General features: G+C 34.3%; 2 protein-coding genes and 3 long non-coding RNA genes across 6 annotated transcripts; 2 read left to right on the forward strand and 3 right to left on the reverse strand.

Moving 5' to 3' along the window:
* Window positions 1-2736: 2736 nt before the first annotated feature.
* LOC105736299 (uncharacterized) lies at window positions 2737-3920 on the reverse strand. The gene has a single exon (XM_086904968.1). The coding sequence runs from the start codon at window positions 3918-3920 to the stop codon at window positions 2838-2840; it is 1083 nt and encodes a 360-aa protein (XP_086761094.1). The 3' UTR covers window positions 2737-2837.
* Window positions 3921-4723: 803 nt separating this feature from the next.
* LOC116414910 (venom acid phosphatase Acph-1) lies at window positions 4724-7587 on the forward strand. Its single transcript, XM_086904250.1, has 7 exons — window positions 4724-5208; window positions 5335-5529; window positions 5628-5803; window positions 5859-6105; window positions 6217-6340; window positions 6475-6677; window positions 6857-7587. Exons 2-7 carry the CDS (start codon window positions 5341-5343, stop codon window positions 6992-6994), a joined length of 1077 nt encoding a protein of 358 aa, XP_086760376.1. The 5' UTR covers window positions 4724-5208; window positions 5335-5340; the 3' UTR covers window positions 6995-7587.
* Window positions 7588-7753: 166 nt separating this feature from the next.
* LOC116414911 (uncharacterized) lies at window positions 7754-10511 on the reverse strand. The gene is made up of 5 exons (XR_015290976.1): window positions 10318-10511; window positions 9762-9860; window positions 9580-9654; window positions 9381-9488; window positions 7754-9236 (listed from the first exon to the last, which is right to left on the reverse strand). It is a non-coding gene; the product is annotated as an uncharacterized LOC116414911 (long non-coding RNA).
* A 1447-nt stretch (window positions 10512-11958) lies between these two features.
* LOC147658070 (uncharacterized) lies at window positions 11959-12843 on the reverse strand. Its single transcript, XR_015290977.1, has 2 exons — window positions 12729-12843; window positions 11959-12663 (listed from the first exon to the last, which is right to left on the reverse strand). It is a non-coding gene; the product is annotated as an uncharacterized LOC147658070 (long non-coding RNA).
* A 512-nt stretch (window positions 12844-13355) lies between these two features.
* LOC147658071 (uncharacterized) lies at window positions 13356-16620 on the forward strand. 2 transcript variants are annotated; one of them, XR_015290974.1, is made up of 5 exons: window positions 13356-14729; window positions 14810-15074; window positions 15156-15444; window positions 15545-15729; window positions 15881-16620. It is a non-coding gene; the product is annotated as an uncharacterized LOC147658071 (long non-coding RNA). The 2 variants fall into 2 exon arrangements; XR_015290975.1 differs by having other exon boundaries at window positions 15156-15237.
* Window positions 16621-18674: the final 2054 nt, after the last annotated feature.

The following is an 18674-nucleotide window of genomic DNA, read 5'->3' on the forward strand; positions in this document are numbered from 1 at the left end:
CGTTTCATCCACGAAACGAATGGAGAACGACGAAGTTTAAATTTGAAAAAAAATAGGGCCGATCTTTTTCGAATTTTCGCCCTTCTAATTTATCGCCCACGATAATTTTAAAATATCGATAAAAAGCTGTAGAATTTATATATATCATGATAACGCTCGTAGTATCTCTTTCCATGTCACGATTGCGAGAAGGAAAAAAGACTGTTGATATATTCGTGAAAAACCTTTGGATTCTTAATCGAGAAATGTAGGGATTGATAAAAAATTGATTTTTTTTTTTTTTTGCATTAAATTGACTCAGATAAAAATCAAATAAGAATCTGGAATGGATCCACAAATATATCAACACTCCGTATATGCGCGCATTACGTGCCATTATCCCCCTTCCCCTTTCTCCGAAGAGGTTAAGAAAACTCTTTCAACGCGGCAGGAAGCGAGAATCCAAGAGAAACCGGCAAACGAATCGATTGCAAAACTCTCTGCAGAAGCATCTCTGGAAACACGTTCCGCTCGGGTGACACGATGTCTCTGTCCAGAATCCACGTTATATTACTTTATATCTACGCGAAACGAAGAAAACCACGCGTAGCAAATCCACTTTTTCCACGGTGAATAACAAACTGCCTGCGTTACCGCCGCGATCACGACCTCTATCGACTCAACACCTAACCTATTACTCGAATGAATCCAAAGCATATCCTCTCTCGTTATTCGTCCGTACAAAATCTCGATCGATAGACGATCGAGAGTCGATAGTAATATTCGATACATTATAACAAAAACATTCCTTGGCTGATCATCGTCACAAACGTCTTCTTTTCTCTTCGATTAAATCTTTCTATCGGATCTTAACGGAGGAAGTTAGGCGGAAATAGATTCGTGCCGTCTAACGCAAAGAGGTCGATTTCCTTGTTCGAGTTTCGATTAATCGTCGCTATCGTCTTCGAGCGATAATTTCTATCTAGCTCTAATTGAGCATGCGCGATAACGCGCGATGTTCCGTTACGATCGGTTGCGTGATTATCAATTACTTTTTCCATATCCTGGATAGATATTATCAAAAAGTTCAAAAAAACGTCGAATTAAGTGAGAAAACGTGGTATGATAACGAGTGACCAATTTCAATGGTGTATTAGAGCGTAATTTCAATCGTCAGGGAGAAAACAACAATGGCAATCGGAAGGATTTCGCGTAGTCACGTTAAATTACGGAATAACGGAAAACTGGATAGAGTTCGATCGAGTATACGCGTAACGTACGTAGTTGTTCTCTCTAAACGATATATTTTCTTCAAGAGGAGAAGACATTGGTCCTTCACTTTTGCATTTTCGCCCGTTGTTCGGCTCGAAGCAAAGGCAGGAGCAACAGCAGCAGCACCAGCTTTCTCACAGCGGCGTTCTGCGGGGAAGGTAACTCTCCGCCGTTCCATCTCTATCCCTCTTTTTCTCCGTCCCCCGTGTTTTCGCGTCTGCGCGCCACCATCTATCATTCTGTCAGCTAGGAGATTTCAATTTGCTCTCTTTTTGCGCCATTACCAGGGGCCGAAGCTCGCGCAAAATTGTATTTAATTGTGATTGACTGCTAAGTGGAGGTGGCCGACCACCGCCATTTGTCCTCCTATTTTTGCATATCCCTAATTGCGGGAGAAACATCGCGGGAAACTATACGAACAATCTGTCCTCTCTCGCTTTTGTCTTCCACTCTATTCTTTGTTATCGGATGTCAATATCGGATGTGTTCTCGGGAGATATATAGATCCGTTTTCGAAGGATGATCGTTGATTGTTTTCGCCTCTCGAATCGATCTTCTAAAAGAGAATATATCACGAGAATGTATCAATACGTACGATTCGACAGTATACATGATTGTGATTAGAAAAATAATCGCGACGCATTGTCTTTTTTCCTTAACCTGTTTAACGGATTCTTTGGTTCATCTCGAGAACTTTAATCGACGAGATACTCGTGTTATTATTTATCATCACGATAAATTTCCTTTCGCAAAAATTATATCGATCGATTCTTTTAACCGGAGATAAAATCAAAATCATCCCACCAAGAAGAGAAAAGAAAAGAAAGTATGCTCGTCGCGTATCTCGCATAGAATCATCGCAAAGCTGTTTTTTCTCAAGCCAAAAACGAGAAACATAATTCTTTTCTCTGCTGCTTTCAGAGAAGAAATAGCTTTACTTTTTTTTTCACCGTCACACGGATCGATCATCGCGATCGAGAGATCCCCTATCTTTACGTATATGTACACAATTACCTAAACAACGTCACAATAACTTAATCGCGTCTAATCAAATATTTACACGAATCCTACGACTAAAACACGCGATAACCACGTATATACGTTTTCGATATTCGCTCAAAACAGCGATCCTCAATCTGTTGATCGCGAGATGTTCGTTTAATTTCGATTTCTTTCATTTTTTATCGTTTTATATAGAAAAAAAAAAAAAAAAGGTTGAACACTGAAGCTACGTCGGACTGTTCGTTTCGCGTATCAATCACGACTCGATCTATCGAAAAATATCCTGGAATCCGGCAACAAGGCCACGCGGAGGGAAAAGCATAAGCGACGTGTTTGCGCGCACCAATTATCGCTAATTAAACTAACGGACGGGAACGAGAACGATTCTCGCCGATTTTCTCGAACTTTTCCCTTCAACGTTTCGTCGTTTACCTTTCAACGTCGATCAAGCGTCGCGACATCGTTCCTCTTCGATCGGTCCAACGTAAATTATTATCCACTTGTACGTCATTTCATCGAGCAAATTTATCGGATATAGAAACGATCGCTGGATCGGTTAATCGCACGTTTTGTTCGCAAAATGTTCACTCCCTTTGCAGCAACTCGTACAACGCCGCGATATAGGTCTGTGCCATTTGCAGAGTCTCGAACTTGCTCAGCTTTCTGTCGTTTCCCAAACTAGGCACCACGTCCCTCAGCCTATCGAACGCGTCGTTCAGACTGTTCATCCTTCTTCTTTCCCGCGCGTTCGCGGCCAGCCGTCTCTTCCTCAACACCTCTATACCAGGCGTCGTCCCGTTTTTCATCCTGTTGTGATGCACGCTCTCCCTCGTCTTTTCACCGGACGTGTATTCGATCTTCGTCTGATACCTGGCCGTGTCGCGCTTCCCCTCCCCCTCGCCCTGCTCGACAACGTAGCCCTCGTTCCTCTGCACATGGGTGTACGTGCCACCCAAATAAACGATGTCGCCCCTCTGCCCATAAGGGTTCTCCCCGCTATTATTCCTAGCCAAAAAACCATCACCTTTCGGGATACCGAAGAAGCTCTCCTCGCTCTGCCCGACGAAATCGCACCTGTCGTTCGCGCCCAAACTATCCGTATTGCGCTGCTGCTGATGATGATGATGGTGTTGCTGGTCCATTTTTGGCGGGGCGTTCTGTTTACCATCCTGACTGATGGTGGAGAAATCCGCACGGGCCACGGTCACACACCCGTCGTAAACGTTCGCGCACTCGCTCTTCTCCCTCATCGTCGTCCTCGAGTTGCATCCGACACTCGAGGAGTGTCCGATTTCGTGATCACGATGATGATGATGATGATGATGATGATGATGATGATGATGATTATTATGATGGTGATGGCGGTGATGCTCGTTCCGGCAAGCTTGTTGTTGATAGTACGAGGACTCGTAGAACTCGGCGAGGTTGAAGGAAGCGGGGGTGGCGGCCAAGCGGAAAGTGGCGTTCGCCGCGCCGATCTCCTGGTACTCGCGATTCTGACAATCGACCGAGCTCACGCTCCCGCAACTGCTACCCCTAGATCTCGGCGGTTGAGGGTATATCTCCTGCTGGGCCCAGCTACGCGGATTCGATTCCGGGCTACTCGCCGACCCGTAACCCTCCGAATCCAACACCTCGTATTGCTGGAAGCTGGCGTAAGTGGTCATTCTCTCGCTCTCTCTCTATCTCTCTCTCTCTCTCTCTTTCTCTCTCTCTCTCCTTCCCGATATATATGTATATATATATAAAATATATATATATATATATAAATTTATATATCTATATACGCATAATAATACACTGCTACTCGATTTCTCACTCTCTCTCTCCCTCGAGGAGAAGGAGGAGGAGGAATTATCGCTTCGTTCCTCCGCTTTGTCGATCAAACGAGTTCCGTCATTTCGTCCGGAAAAAGTGATAAGAAGGAAAAGGAGGGTGGGGAAAAAAAACTTAGAGGAAAATTTGGAAAGACGTTAACATGTTCGTCGAGAGTATAGGAGAGTTATATGATTCGCGTACGGAAGCGTTGCGTAAACTGACTTTAGAAGCCTGGCATCTCGTGGCCTGGACCATGCTGCCCGCTTTTCTTAGGGCCCGGTGGTGGGGGGGACGGCGGGGCCCACGTGGAAGGGATCCCCGTTGAGGAGCGTGGAAGGGGTCGACAGGGAAGTGGGCATCTCTTTGTAGAAGCCGCGCGACCGGACACGCCCCTCGCCTTCCTTCGTCCTTCTTGTCCGCTGGGGGCTCTCCGATCGCGGCCGCGGAGCGGAGAGACGAGGGAAGAGAACACGAGGCGCCGCGTTCCTGCCGCGCTTCAGACGCGGCAACCGCCCCATTTTTTCTTTCTCTCTCTCTCTTTTTTTTCCTTTCTTTTCATCCTTCGCCCGACGCGATTCCACTTATCGAATTATCGCCAAAAATTGAAACGATAATTTTTTAATCGAATCGAGGGGGTCTTGAAAATTTTTTTAAATATTTTTAAAGGAGATAATTTAAAAACTTTTTGATAAATTACGAGTGAATGACATTGTTTGTAAGATAAATGGTGCATCTTCTTCTAATTGGAATAACAACGAAGCTTAGAAAAAATTATATGTGACGTGTTTTCCAAAATCATTACTCAAACATTATCGAAACTATTGAAGCAGAGAGAAATAATTATCACGTTGTCATGCATAAAACATAAGTTCAACGCGTGTGTGTATATGCAACAAATGTGTGTAGTAGATTTTCTACGCGGAATTTGTTTTTCGGATTATTTTTTGCAAAAAAAAAAAAAAAAGGAAAAAAAAATGAAACGAAGATTATTCGATCGTTGTGACGTTTCTCGATAGCCTTTTATCGTATAGTCAGATAAATTGTCCCCCTATATATAAAACTGCGTTCACATTGAATTCTTTTTCGTGTGTTCAAAACACCAATTCCTCGTAGTTTCATCTACTATATAAATACACGGTAAGATTTTGCAATACAATTAATACGATACGAGTAACGTTTATCTATTTAATAAAAATTGAACGAATTGAATAAATCTATGCACGACGAATTTATTCGTGAAATTACATTTCGATATACTTTTAGAAAACGATGGATACCGCGTGGACTTTGAGATTCGTCATTTGCCTCCTTTGTTGTCGAGCGTCAATGGCGGAACTGAAACTTGTGCAGACGATATTCAGGCATGGAAACAAAATGCCGTCGAGCGTCGATTTTTATCTTAACGATCCTTACATCAATTCTACTTACGAGCCGGCGGGACGAGGAGGTTTAACAAATGTAAGTATAATGTCATTTTATATTCACATAAAATCATTTTACACGTGAAAAGAAACGAATTCGATTACAGTAACATTGATGAATTTTAATCAACGTAGATTGGTAAGATGGCCATGTACAAAGTTGGCCAATTCTTTCGAGAAAGGTACGAAGATTTCTTGGGAGAAGTTTACACGAAAGAGAATATTTGGTTTCGCTCGGATCAAGAAGATAGAACTCTAATGAGTGGACAACTCGTGGCAGCTGGACTGTATCCACCTTCCAAAATACAAAGGTTTTTTCTTCTAAATTGAATCAACAAGTTGTAATTTCATGAAAATTCATTTTAGGTGGAATCCGGATTTGAATTGGCAGCCTATACCTGTATGGACAATGCCAATTGTCGTGGACTGCCTTTACAACACTCAATTTTCCCCAAGATTGGATACGTTGAGAAAAATGGTGGAGGAAACGGACGAAGACGTGATACAATTTGAAAAAGACAATAAAGATGTTTATAAATATCTGTCCGAGCACACAGGTGGTAATATCACGCAATCAACAGTGTTTTCATTGTATCAATATTTATTCGATCAGGTATATTTTCAACTTTTAAAATTATTAATTGAAGAAGATTAAAAATAATTGCATACTTTTTTACCTTATGTATGTAGAAAATAGGTAAATAGAAATAATTTTTAATTTTAGAGAAATATTGGTTTAGAATTACCAGAATGGACGAGATCAGTTTTTCCCGAGAAACTTGAAGAATTAGCTGTATACGATATTTTGATTCGTACTCGTACTCTAGAATCGAAGCAAATATCAGCTGGTAAGTTAAATTTCATTGTTATTTTTTTTCTATTTTTATTGATAATAAATTTATTATATTAATTTGATATTAATATAATTCATCGATTTCGTCGATTTATTAAATAATTATTAATAATCGTTTTGTTCGAACAGGAATATGGATTCGCGAATGGTTGAATCATGTTAATGATCACATCAGCAAAAAAGATACGCGAAAAGCGTTTATGTACGCGGCACATGATCCAAATATCGCGTGTATACTTTCCGCATTGGATAATTTCGACAATAAAATTCCTTACTATGGTAATATTTTGATGTTTGAATTACACGAAGACGATAATGAATATTACGTTCAGGTAAAAACGTACTTTCTATAAGAAAATAAATTGATATTATTTTTGAAATTGAAAGATAATTGATAAAAATGATTTAAAAAAATCACATAAAATCAAAACTTTTTTCAAAATTAATTTCTGTTTATTATTATTCACATTATTTTTACAATTTGATTTAATGTTATCATTATTTTTCACAGGTGCTTTATAAAAATAAGGATAATATTCGAGTTCTTGAATTCCCTAATTGCGATACGATGTGTCCATTAGATGAATTCAAGAAATTCGTAAAGCCTTTAATATCGATTAACATGGAAGAAATATGTGGGCAAAAATAAAGAAATACATATATTTTCATGTATTTTCTAACCTTTCTCTCAAATATACATATTGTCGCTATTCTAAATGAAAAGGCAAAAATGACTCGAAGATTAATCTATACATTTACATTGGTAAAAATAATGTGATATAAGATTGGTTAATAAAAGGCGTAAATCTGTCTTCGAGGATGTTGGAACAGCTTTTGTTTCGCAAAAGCGTTTTTCTTTGTATAAAGGTTACGAGCAATTTCATTTCTTCAATTTTCATTCATATGTTACTCTGGATTAAGTATCTGTGAAAAAAAAACAGAAGAAAGTTGAAGGGAAAAGGTAGAAAGAATGTAGATGGAATAGCTTGACTCGTAAACCAGTCAAATTTGTCCACACTTTTCAGACCTCCCTGTATTTAAAGTGTCGTAGAATACGTCGAGGAGAAGGAAGAAAAAGAAAAAGGGGATTGGAAAGAAGTTGACAAGTTTTGTAAAGCATTCCAACGATCCTTAACGTCTAATTTGTAAAATCTTCATTCTAGATCAATATTCTTTGTAAAAATTGCAAAGTTATCTTCTGTCTCATCACTGACAACAATTATAAATATGTTCATCCAAAAATTATTTTCTTTTATTTTTAATGTAACAATTATTCATTCAACTCCTGTCTCATTATCCTGATAACAATACAATCTAAATATGTTTATTCAACAATTATTCTCTTTTTATTTTTAATGTAACAACAAGTATTCATTCAACTTCTGATAACAATGCAATTATAAATATGTTTATCCAACAATTATTCTCTTTTTATTTTTAATGTAACAACAAGTATTCATTCAACTTCTGTCTTATTAGCCTGAAAATAATACAATTAAAATATGTTTATCCAAAAATTATTCTCTTTTCATTTTTAATGTAACAAGTATTCATTCAACTTCTGTCTCATTATCCTGACAACAATACAATCTAAATATGTTTATTCAACAATTATTCTCTTTTTATTTTTAATATAACAACAAGTATTCATTCAACTTCTGTCTTATTAGTCTAACAACAATACAATTAAAAATATGTTCATCTAAAAATTATTCTCTTTTCATTTTTAATATAACAAGTATTCATTCAACTTCTGTCTCATTAATTTGACAATACAATTATATATGTTCAACCAAAAATTATTCTCTTTTTATTTATAATGTAACAACTTCATTCAATTTCTGATAACAATACAGTTATAAATATGTTTATCCAACAATTATTCTCTTTTTATTTTTAATGTAACAACAATTAATCATTCAACTTCTGTCTTATTAGCCTGATAACAATACAATTATAAATATGTTTATTCTCTTTTCATTTTAATGTAACAAGTATTCATTCAACTTCTGTCTCATTATCCTGACAACAATACAATTATAAATATGTTCATCTAAAAATCTCTTTTTATTTTTAACATAACAAATATTCATTCAACTTCTTATTATCTCGATAACAATACAATTATATAATATAACAATACAATACAATTATAAATATGTTTATCCAACAATTATTCTCTTTTTATTTTTATGTAACAACAAATAATCATTCAACTTCTATTTCATTATTCTGACAACAATACAATTATTAATATATGTTTATTTAACAATTATTCTCTTTTTATTTTCAATGTAACAACAAGTATTTGTTCAATGAGGATAGACAATGCAATTATAAGTCGAACTTGTTTGTTTTTTTTTATTGTATCGACAAGGAAAATGGTAGAATCGTCGGAATCGATTAATTTTCGGCCGGCAACCGGTGATTTTCGAGATTTTCCTTCTCACGACGAAAATTTCCAGGGGTAGGCGTACCTCATTCGTTTCCCTCTTCTCGTTTTTCGGAAGACTCTTGAAGTCGCTTGGTTCGCAAAAGGCGGCTTCGAGAAACCTAATTATCCTCCGCTAATACGCAACAAATGAGCCGATTCCTCCCCATCGTGCCCGACCCATCACGAAAAACGTGTGCGTGTGCACGAGATGTGGCGGGGTCTACGCCCACAAGCGCGCATTAATTTGTAAAAGGGTACTGTCGTCGGCAGTAAGCTTCTCGAGAATTATTTTTCTCTTTTCTTCTTTTTTTTTTTTCTTCTAACTAAGGAATCTCTACAATTTTTTGTCGTATTGTTTATTCTCTCACCAGCGAACGAATCTTGTTTTTTGCGTGACGAAAAGGGAAATTCAATGATATGTTTTTTATAAATCTTGGAGTTAGCTTCATTTAACCTGCTGGAAAAATGTTAAAGAAAATTTTAATTATTTAAATATGCAAATATTCGTAATGATATCCTTATATCTAATATAAATATCAATAAAATAATTAATAAAAATAAAAAAAATTTTATTTTTAACGATTTTATTCTTATCGCTCACCTTGCATGTAAATGAAATCAAATCAATATATTGACTTCGATTCGAGAACCATTTCCTTTTTCTTATACAAAATCTTGATTCCATACTCGTTTCTCAAAAATAGAGATTCTATAAATAAAAATGAAAAAAAAAAAAAAAAAATTTCAATATAATAGGCGATGATTTATAGATGTACGATTATTTCATAAAATACTTTCACGTTAAAAAGTAAACGTAGATGCACATGTAATAAGCTTTTACGATACACGAGATTCTTTTTGCATAGATGGTGAGGCTGCAACATAATGGATCCCTCGGTTAATACCAGGATCGATAGATCGTACAACGGTCACGCTCCAAGTCGGGACAGTTTCCTGGTGAGGTTCATTTGACGTAAATTACTTGTATTCGTTGTGATTGACCAATTTTGTGTGGCGTAATAATACCGACGAAACAACGTCCTGCTCGTGAAACCTCTTTTCGATGCTTCGACTTATCCCTCTTCGATTGTGAATTAAAAAAAAAAAAAATCGAAAATTAATAGATGGAGAAAATAGTGCTTCGACTATGCATCGTTCATCGCCTAACTCGCGTAAACGAGATAATGGTCCGTTGAATAAATACGAGGTAATTTCGAGACGAATTACAATATTGTTTTTAACTTTTTTAGTTAGTGTTATTCAATAAGTTCACCAAATCCAGATTATTTATACAATTTTCGTCAATCGAGAAAAAAAGAATAGTCATAAGATAAAATTTGAAATGACACGGTGAATTTAATTGATATAAACAAATATATATATTTAAAAAAAAATATAATTATACATATAAGAATACAGAGATAATGATTTCTGTTAGAAAATACATGTTATAAATCTAATAAGCAAACAATTATTTTTGCACGAAACATATATATCGTTTACACATCTATGCACGAGTAATAGCGAAAGCAACATACCTCCAATCCTTTTTCACTTATCCCGATGCTTCTTTCTTCTGTAACCTAACCTAACAACGATATGATTTTCAATATAACGACAAATTCTTCTCTCTCTCTCTCTTTCTCTCTCTCTCTCTTTGGTTCGAATAATTTTATTTAACCAATCATTTCACCTAGCTTGAAATCAAGCTACCGCGTGATTTATGACATCTAAGTTGAACATCGAAGTCTTCGATCACGAGTGGTGTAAGCGAGGATGAAAAAAAAAAAACACGAATAAATCGCGTCGCTACGTTGTAACTGTGTATCCAGCGAAAGATACGCAGGAAGCCACGCATCCAATCTTCAAAAGAAATCCCATTTTTCCGAATGTTCGCGTAATGGATGTATGCAAATGCAATCAACTCGCCATACATCGAGATCCAATCCTCTCGATGTTTGTCACGCTTGCGCACACATCGATCCATAATGGCGAGGAACGATCGTTCTGTCGGCCGACTCCGCCGTTAATAAATTTATTGCGACCGTTGAAGGGCACGAATTGATTATTAGTTGACCGCGGCACAGTTACAGTTCGACGAAGCTGATTTTCAACGTAATGATTCGTGATTCGATGCGTATACATCCACTTCGAGCACATCTTCCTGTTACACGTTCGGGAATCGATCAACGTTAATTGGATTTGAAACGTGAAGTCGGTGTTTATTCAAGAATTAATACTAACTTTACACGTTTGATCAGTGAATGTACCAAGCCAATGTATAAACATTGTACTTTGTTGCATTAGATCGTGTGTGCCAATTGATTTTACCGTCGATTTTTATTCTTTATCAAAGGATTTGTCGAATCGATATAATTAATAATAAAAGTATAATTATAATTATAAAGTATAATAAATATATAATAAATATAATTAATAATTAAAAGTGGTAAATAAATATAACGCAGATATCGTTTCGATGTCCGCAAATGATCAATGGATTCACGTGTTAGATTAGGTTAGGATTTTGTGATGATATATTAGCTATCCATATTGTAGAGATGATATAAGATGTAATTGTAAAAAAATCCAAATAATTTACTCCGTAAATTAAATAAAAAATATTTTGTCTTTTTTTTGTGTGAAAAAAAGGTATAATATAAAATATATAAAAAAAACTGAATAATTCGATTGATAAATAAATGAGACAAAGATAAGCTTTACCGACTCTCTTACCGATTCCAACGAGGATTCGATTTTCCAGATGATTTAAGGATCCAATTCCTTACGGGGTTCGTTCAAACATGACCCCCATAACTGGCGGAGATTTATGGCAAAACCGAGGCCCCTAATTAGAATCACACCGAGGTGTCCTAATTACAGGTTTAGCCACAGAGTTTTTGAGCTGCGCCAAAGGCGCAAAACGATGCGGGCCCTGCCAATTTCTGCCCTTTTTTCCACCAACAGCTCGTTAATCGTAGGAAAAATAGACGATTGTGGGCGTTAGCTACTTTTTCGAATTTACATCTACCAAGTATCATGCTATATGACACCGTAAATGAATTCTTTGTTTCTCTTTATATTAGATTTATACGAGGTGAAAGTGACCACGAAGAAGTAATTTATAGGAATATCTCGTGTTATGGTAATTAATAATAGATAATGTTTAAGAATTGAGATTTCTTATTTATATGATTGAAATTTTCTTAGAAATTTATTTATAACATCGATAAAACGTGATAAAATTTGTCGATTATTAGTTATTATTATAAGTACAATGTTGAACAGATTTAAACAGATATATCGCGTATGAACTTTTCAAGCTGACCCAGTGAAAGCATAATTTCCGTGGTAATTATTAATTTCACGGTTGATGGATAAATTGCAACAATGATAAATTTAGTCGCAACGAGGTCGGCTTGTTTAATGCTTTATGCAGGGAGAAGACATCCATTAATTTCTACATAACGGTTCGTATCAGTGATTGGAGTTTGAAAAAGCCACGCGAGAGTAGACGATACTACCGTTTTACCATTATCCCGATGAATACGATCTGTGATTCAAGCTTAAAATTATAATCGAAAAGAAAAAGCAAAACTCTCTCATTTGTGTATCAATTTAAATAAAAAAAAAAAAAAATTGAGACGTTGATCAAAATTTGAAAAAAAAAAAATGTATAATTTGTCGATAAAAAGCGTAGAACTCATTTGAAAGATATAACTCAGGGATACGATAATTCTTCTCGAATTCATTATGGCATCGTTTACACTCGTAAAAATAATGATGAAACACGATGATGTTTAGAGTGTACCGTTTCATTAACATCAATACGGATAGTCTTCCAGGAGTACATTGTACAGTTACTTTTTAGTCGTTCCAGATAACTACGGTATAATTAAAAACGGTAATAATTTGGTAATTGATCAATAAAATTCGAAGATTCACATACTCTTTGTTTATTTCTTAGGACGTTTATAACTCATAATTAGTAAATATAACGTAATTTCCCAGTTGCTATTAAGGAAAGCATAGGTTAGCACGTAGGTAAAGAAGAGTTGCGTAATGAATATTTTAAATCGTATCCCCACTTTTATTCGACAAATATTGAATGTGGTACCCTCTAGTGTATACATACATTAACTAAATGCCAAAAGTAATGAGAATAATAATTGCTAATACGATGTAACGTTTATTATATGATTATAATATATTTATAGACAAAAAGTAAGACTTTGATCGATTATGTAATATAAGAAAGCGTTGAGAATTCCTTGATACTCAGAGACATCAACGAAAAAATAAGAATTATTCTTTACACAAATTTTTCAATTTCAAATAGGAATTTATGTTTATCGCTCGAATGTTATACGTTTTATTGTACGCATATACGCGTTTCCTCCACAATTTCTACCCTGAAACGATTACTTTTTCTTCTACAACGTTTTCTTAACGTAACGAGACCTCGTTGAAGGAAATCTTCTCGACATGATGACGCTTGTCTGTAAAGATACTCGGGTCTCATCGACTTCAGAATACTCTAGCTAACGATTTTCCGGCTCCCGCGAAGCTTCGTCATGCTTGCAAACTATCCTTGGCGCGGTTATCACGTGTGGAGATGTTGATACAAGTGTAAATCGTAGACAAGTGTGATTTCCTGTTCGATGCGTGAACAAATTCGTGCGTGTGTACGACTACGATTATTCGAAAAATTTTTACGAGAGAAATATTGTCATAATAATGGTTAATTAACCGATAAATTAATCGATAAATTTTCATCAACGATGAATGAATTCGAATGAATTACGAAGAGCAAGTTAGGATTCGCTTGAAAATAAATAATTAGCTCTATTGCACACGCGTGTTGCGTATTGATGATAATTATAAATAAACGATTCAGCAATGATTACAATGAATATTTACAACGTGTGTATACAACGAATAACTATACGTGTCTAAACTACTTAATGAATCAAAGAAATGTTGAAAGCTAAATCTACGTGTGAATCAACGAATGAACAATTAGCATTGATATTGTATGAAGTATAAATGAAATAGGCGAATAATATTGATTATACTGAATTAAATGTCCCATTATAGATATATTTTTATAAATATCCACAACAACAACAACGCATGTTTTTTTTCTAGAAGAAATATATCGAACAGAAACTAGATTTCACAAAAACGAAAACAGGCAGTTGAAGAGAACAGAAGAGTGAATTAGATTTCAAAGGATTGTTAACATTCACAAAGATCCGTAAGTGTATCCTCGCGCTTTCTTTCCATACAACCAAGGATAATTAACCGAGCATAGTGATGGTAATTTTTCCACTTGGTCGAAGTGAAATTCAACTGGACGTAATCTGTTTGGAAAGAGTTACGTATCCGGGTATCGAAGTAACGATATCTCCTCGACATATCGATATCTCTTCGAAATTGTACGAGGCGGATGATCTATTCGCAGTCTGTTCGTCTTCAAAGAGACAAATCGTCATTCGCTCGAAGCCTCTTGGACGATGATACGGGAGAAATGACGAGAGATAAGTGAAACCAAAGTTCAAACGTTCACGAACGACTTTCCCCGTAATGTTTTCAACACGATCACGAGGTTCCATAGTTGAAACGTTAAGTTAGAGAAGATGTATACTATCATTGTATCGTTTAATTATTGCAGGAGTTAGTATAAGAATATATGTATAAGTGTATATCCATGAGAGATAAAAGGATGGCATGAAGAATGAATTCAGCGTATATTTCGCTTTATGTGTTAGCAATAAGACAAAAGAGTATTGATAGTTTACAATGTGCTGGATCGAAGACTTGAGAGTGTATCGAATACATAACAAAAAAAGAAAAATATATATATATCTGCAGTATACTACTGATATAACCTAAAATTTGAATTGTCGAAAAAGGAAAAGGAAAAAAAATATCCTTAATAAATTTTTTCGTACGTATCTTTAAACATTTATCATTGAAATATTAAACTAAAAAAATATCTATTGTCATTATATCGTTTAATTATTGCAGTAAGCTATAGTATAAGGATGTATGATGAGTTCAGTATTCGTGACGAGTGAAAGATAGAATATGTAGAAGAACAAATTTAGCATATATTTCAATTAGCAATAAGACAAAAGAATATTGATAGTTCATAATGTGCTAGAACGAGAAATATGTAACGAAAAAAAAATAGAAAAATATATATATTTGTATATGAAACTGCAATATACTATTGATATAACCTAAAATGTTAAAAGGAAGGGAAAATATTTTTAACGGATATAATTTCTGCGTACGTATCTCTAGACATTTATCGTTAAAATATTAAGCTAGAAAAGATGTGTATTATCATTATATCGTTTAATTGTTGCAGTAACCTATAATATAAAAATGTTGAGTAATGTGATAATTGAAAGAAGGATATGTGACAGAACAAATTTAACATATATTATTATGTATTAGCAATAAGACAAAAGATAAAAATATTGATAGTTTACAATGTGTTGTCGAGGATTCAAGAACGTGTCGAATAACGAAAAAAAAAAAAAATAAAGAAATATATATATTTGTACACGAATCTATCTACCAATGACATAACCTAAAATTTTTGAATTGAAAGAGAAAAAGCGAAAATATCCTTGACGGATATGATTTCTCTATACGTATGCGGATTCATACTCAGCATATTCGAAAGATCTATCGGTTCGATCAACACGAAAGTACGGCATAATCGTTCGTGTATCATTTCTAAATGTTTTTCAGAGATAAATCGAGGACAAGGAGAAAGGGGGAAATAAGGAAGAGAGACGGATTAATAGGAGAATCATAGGAGCAATGACGTTATCCTGGGATAACGGGTGACCAGGTGCATCGGGCACATCGCCACCTAGGAAGTGGGTACGAGGTCTGACGGTTGCCTCGTCATCTTGACCATTCTGCAGGATACGGTGAGGCCTTCAGGCAACACGCTACTTTCTTTAATTTATATCCCTCCGTGATCATTACCATGATCAAGCCTCGAAACAACGGATGCCCGTTTTTCTTTCGCTATTACCACTCGTCACTGATTCGTCATCCTCATGTCTGACAATGTTACAGGTATAATATCGTACCGTGGAAATATCAAAGTGTGGGTAATCAGCTTTTAACACGTTGAACACTGCACGAGAATCAAAGATCTTGCTACAGATCCATTTGTGATTTGTGATTTAGAAGAATGAAAGATCCTTTACAAAATCATTCTTTTGATTTAATAATTATCGAATCGATGAATCTTTATTTCATCGTTTCAAATTTGAGGAATTATATAATAAAATTGAAGAAATAAAATTTCTTCTTTTTTTTTTATTTCGTATTCCATTTTTCCAAGAATACGATATTTTGAAAATGACTAATATACATAATAATATACACAAATCAGAAACACATGTCATATTTAATAAATAGATATTTAATATTATAATATTTAAAGATAACAAGTATTAATTAAGACACGGAAGTAATAATTTTATATACTTTTCAATTGGGCAAAAATTAAAACGTGAAATTAACATTTCTTATGATCTCTTACGATGGTATTAATTCAACATCAAATTGGTATAAAATTTGCGAAACGTGCGTGCATAGATAAATAGCATATAACGTAAGAAGCGTGCCAGGTCGAGGATAATTTCGTATAAGTAGTATAATTGCAGGCAAGGTGTGCTTAACGACGTGTGAAGATGGCAGACAGATTAATTAGAGCGATCGATGGTTGATAAATAAAAATGATTTTGTTATCAGTACTTCTAACGCTAATTTTTATAACAATTATAATAAAATTCGACATTTATCCATTATTCTTTTTATAATGATTAAAAATGGCATAATAATAAGGAAAAAAACTGATCCGGATAATGATCAGTATTTATAACAGAATATGTACATACATAAAAATTTTACATTTTTATTATACATTTTTATTACATTATCGATTAATGTTACAAATATTTATAAAAAATATTTCGCTATAAAAAATTTTTAAATGATTTATCATTCTGGTAGTTTCAATATATGTCATGGAAAATCAATTCTAGAGATCAAAACAAACAAAAAAGTTGAAATAAAAACATATCGTGTCAATTGAGGTTTATTTATTAGATTATTTATTTAGTAAGTAAGATAAAGTAAAAATGCTTCCATCTTATAAATTTCAATTGCTCATAACTTAATAAATAAGTCTTGATACAATATATTTCGTAGAACAACTTTTTTGCTCTTGATTTTTCAAAAGTATCTCAATTTATCTCGAGCAATATAATAAATTTTAATAATAGATTGAGAATATTGCAAAATATAATTATTACTTTTATCGTTGGTGATAGAATATAATAAGGAACATAAGGAGAGATTGTGGATCATTGATCGCGTGATCGTGTTACCGAAAATTGATTGGCGATGAAGCGTGACAGCATTCACGTGGGGTGAGTCAGGCCAATTTATAACTCATTAGTCAGGACTATGTATTAAATCGAAATTGATCTGTCTTTCGTGCAGGTTAAACAATCAATCGAAAATTGGGTTTCATTCGCGTCAAATAGAATGAAAATGATTCCACTTGAAAGGTATGTTTGTGAAAACGAATTACGTTATGGTTGGAAGAGAATATTCCGTTTTGGCGGGAGATTTCGTAGATTAGTTGCAAATAGCAGCCGTCTCGAGCGTAACGGTCGAAATGCATCGGGCTCATTGGAATTCACGTGCTTACAGTGCGATATTTCTATCGACGGTGTTCTCTTTTGGCTTGTTTGCACGGATCGTTACCCATGAGTACACAACGGTTACATGATAGTCGTACATCAAATTGTTCGAATTAAATCGTGTTCCTTGGTTGCATGTCGGATAGAAGTCAAATGTCGCTTTTAGCACCTTGTTACTTTTAAATAGCTAACCTAACCTAATATTTTTTTGTTTTTTTTAATACTTCCATTGTTGTTTATTATTGAAAGTAACTTCAGTTCAAACATTCTCATTAAAAATAAACGATTCCTCATCAAACGTCATTAATTTCAAACTTTACACTCAAAAGAAACAATACCGTTACACGAGATTAGCCGTTCTATGAGCTCATCTGTTGGTTCGTTTGTAATCACGCTTGTATACTTTAGTCATAAGATATTTTTGTAGAACAATCATGCACTTGTGCTCATTTCACGTTAATATCCGCTTTATATTCAGCCTTTTGATCTCACTTACCGTTAGAATGGCTTAAAAATATTATATTCTCCTTTCTGCATAGATTTTCAATTATTATCCTATTAATTATGATTTATTACTAAATTATAGCATCAATGTCAAAGTTTTTATAATTATAATTCCTTATATATATATCATATCGAATGAAATTACTTTGAATAGACGTTACTGTAGAAATTTCACTGAAAAGATTATTCGTATATTTCATATAATTATTCTTTTAGAAATTTATAGATATTTAAACCAATCTTAAACATAATCCAGATAAAAATACTTTTTTTAATGTAAAAATTCAAGAAGATAAATATTAATATAAATATGATTCGATTTCTACATTAAATTTTCTTTAACTTAACTTTCTTTAACTTAATCTCTAACTTTTTAGCAGAAATCTAATTATTAAATATTTAAAAAATAAATGTTTATAAAGTTATAAAATAAATTATATCCGAATTTGAAAGCTTAATGAAGATAGCAAAAGAATGATGCATATCATTTATCTTTTATAAAATAATATAAATAATACAAATCGTGATATATATGAAAAAAAGAATATTAAAATTATTAGTAATTATGCGCAGAAATTAATTGCGCAATCAATATTTGAGAGTACTAAGATATTCCGGTAGATGACTCTAAATGTCATTATTTTAATAAT

This window comes from Apis florea, unplaced genomic scaffold (assembly GCF_048593485.1).
Source record: "Apis florea isolate Af1SG1 unplaced genomic scaffold, ASM4859348v1 contig_2350_pilon, whole genome shotgun sequence".
NCBI classification, from domain to species: domain Eukaryota; kingdom Metazoa; phylum Arthropoda; class Insecta; order Hymenoptera; family Apidae; genus Apis; species Apis florea.

Bases quoted from the DNA above. Each gene is read 5' to 3' on its own strand.
- LOC105736299 (XM_086904968.1), bottom strand. From the start codon at position 3,920: ATGACCACTTACGCCAGCTTCCAGCAATACGAGGTGTTGGATTCGGAG.
- LOC116414910 (XM_086904250.1), top strand. From the start codon at position 5,341: ATGGATACCGCGTGGACTTTGAGATTCGTCATTTGCCTCCTTTGTTGT. The intron at 5,530-5,627 runs GTAAGTATAATG...TAATCAACGTAG, and splicing joins GACGAGGAGGTTTAACAAAT to ATTGGTAAGATGGCCATGTA. The intron at 6,106-6,216 runs GTATATTTTCAA...TTTTAATTTTAG, and splicing joins ATCAATATTTATTCGATCAG to AGAAATATTGGTTTAGAATT.